This window comes from Anneissia japonica, unplaced genomic scaffold (genome assembly GCF_011630105.1).
Source record: "Anneissia japonica isolate Jap-2015-1 unplaced genomic scaffold, ASM1163010v1 scaffold137317_len897_cov109, whole genome shotgun sequence".
NCBI lineage: Eukaryota > Metazoa > Echinodermata > Crinoidea > Comatulida > Comatulidae > Anneissia > Anneissia japonica.
In genome coordinates this window covers 1-914 of record NW_022719436.1, presented here as the reverse complement: position 1 = coordinate 914, position 914 = coordinate 1, and the positions used below count along the sequence as shown (strand labels likewise).

The following is a 914-nucleotide window of genomic DNA, read 5'->3' as shown; positions in this document are numbered from 1 at the left end:
CAAAGTTGCGATCTTGCAACCGCAGTTCGGGCCACCCCCTCGAGAGAATCTCATCGTTCCCACCAATCCGGAACAATCGATGCAACAATGCGTTCCTTCGGGGCACGAACCCAGCAGCACTCGAAGTTCCAGTCCGGTAATTTTACTCTCCATTTCATCACTTGATTTCATGCTGACGTTGAGTGATGTTAGTAGTATTACTTCTTCTTTTTCTTCTTATTGCAGAGATGGATCACCGACACACCGTGCACAGCATCGAAGAGCTACACCAGCTACCGGCTGCAGATGTAACCGAAATCGATATAAAACGACCGGGCGTGCATCTGGACGATAGAATAGCCAGAAAATTGCAAAGGTTCCCGCATCTGGAACGATTAAATGTTTCCGACGCGTACGTCAGAAAATCATTTGTCGGTAATCTGCCGCCGACGATACAGGCGATCTTTACCAATTGTTCGATGAAAGTTTGCGTGCCATCCAAGCCGCAAAAAAATCAAGTAAGTACGTTCTCGATTGCGGCTCGTGCTTGCGGCTCGCGCTCGCGTGCGGCACTCTCAGACTTAAAATTTGAATGTAATTTCCTTATCTTTCACCCTCCCCCTCCCCACTAGGCTGACGACGTATTGTGTATGAAAAGACCGAGCCGCATGATCGAAAAAATCGAGAATCTTTCCAGCCTCGACAACTCTGTTCGTAGACTCTTTCTTACCAGACCAAACGGCGTTATCGACGGAAATGTTGCAAAGAAGCTTAACGCATTTCCGATACTAGAACGATTGGACATTGTCAACGCCATGGTGGATTTAACGTTTCTCGACGTTCTGTTGCCAAACATTCGTATTACGTTTTCCGAATGCACGATGCTGCTGAACGATGCCAGACGCATAGACGACATCGATCCTAAGACGTCACGT

At 47.6% G+C, this 914-nt stretch overlaps 1 protein-coding gene across 1 annotated transcript; it reads left to right on the top strand.

The window, feature by feature from the left end:
• Positions 1–225: 225 nt before the first annotated feature.
• Positions 226–837, top strand: LOC117110891 (the record flags this gene model as incomplete). The annotated part of the gene is made up of 2 exons (XM_033253720.1): positions 226–497; positions 612–837. Coding segments are annotated over 2 exons (498 nt in total), but the record flags the coding sequence as incomplete, so codon positions are not given.
• Between the last annotated feature and the right edge of the window lie 77 nt (positions 838–914).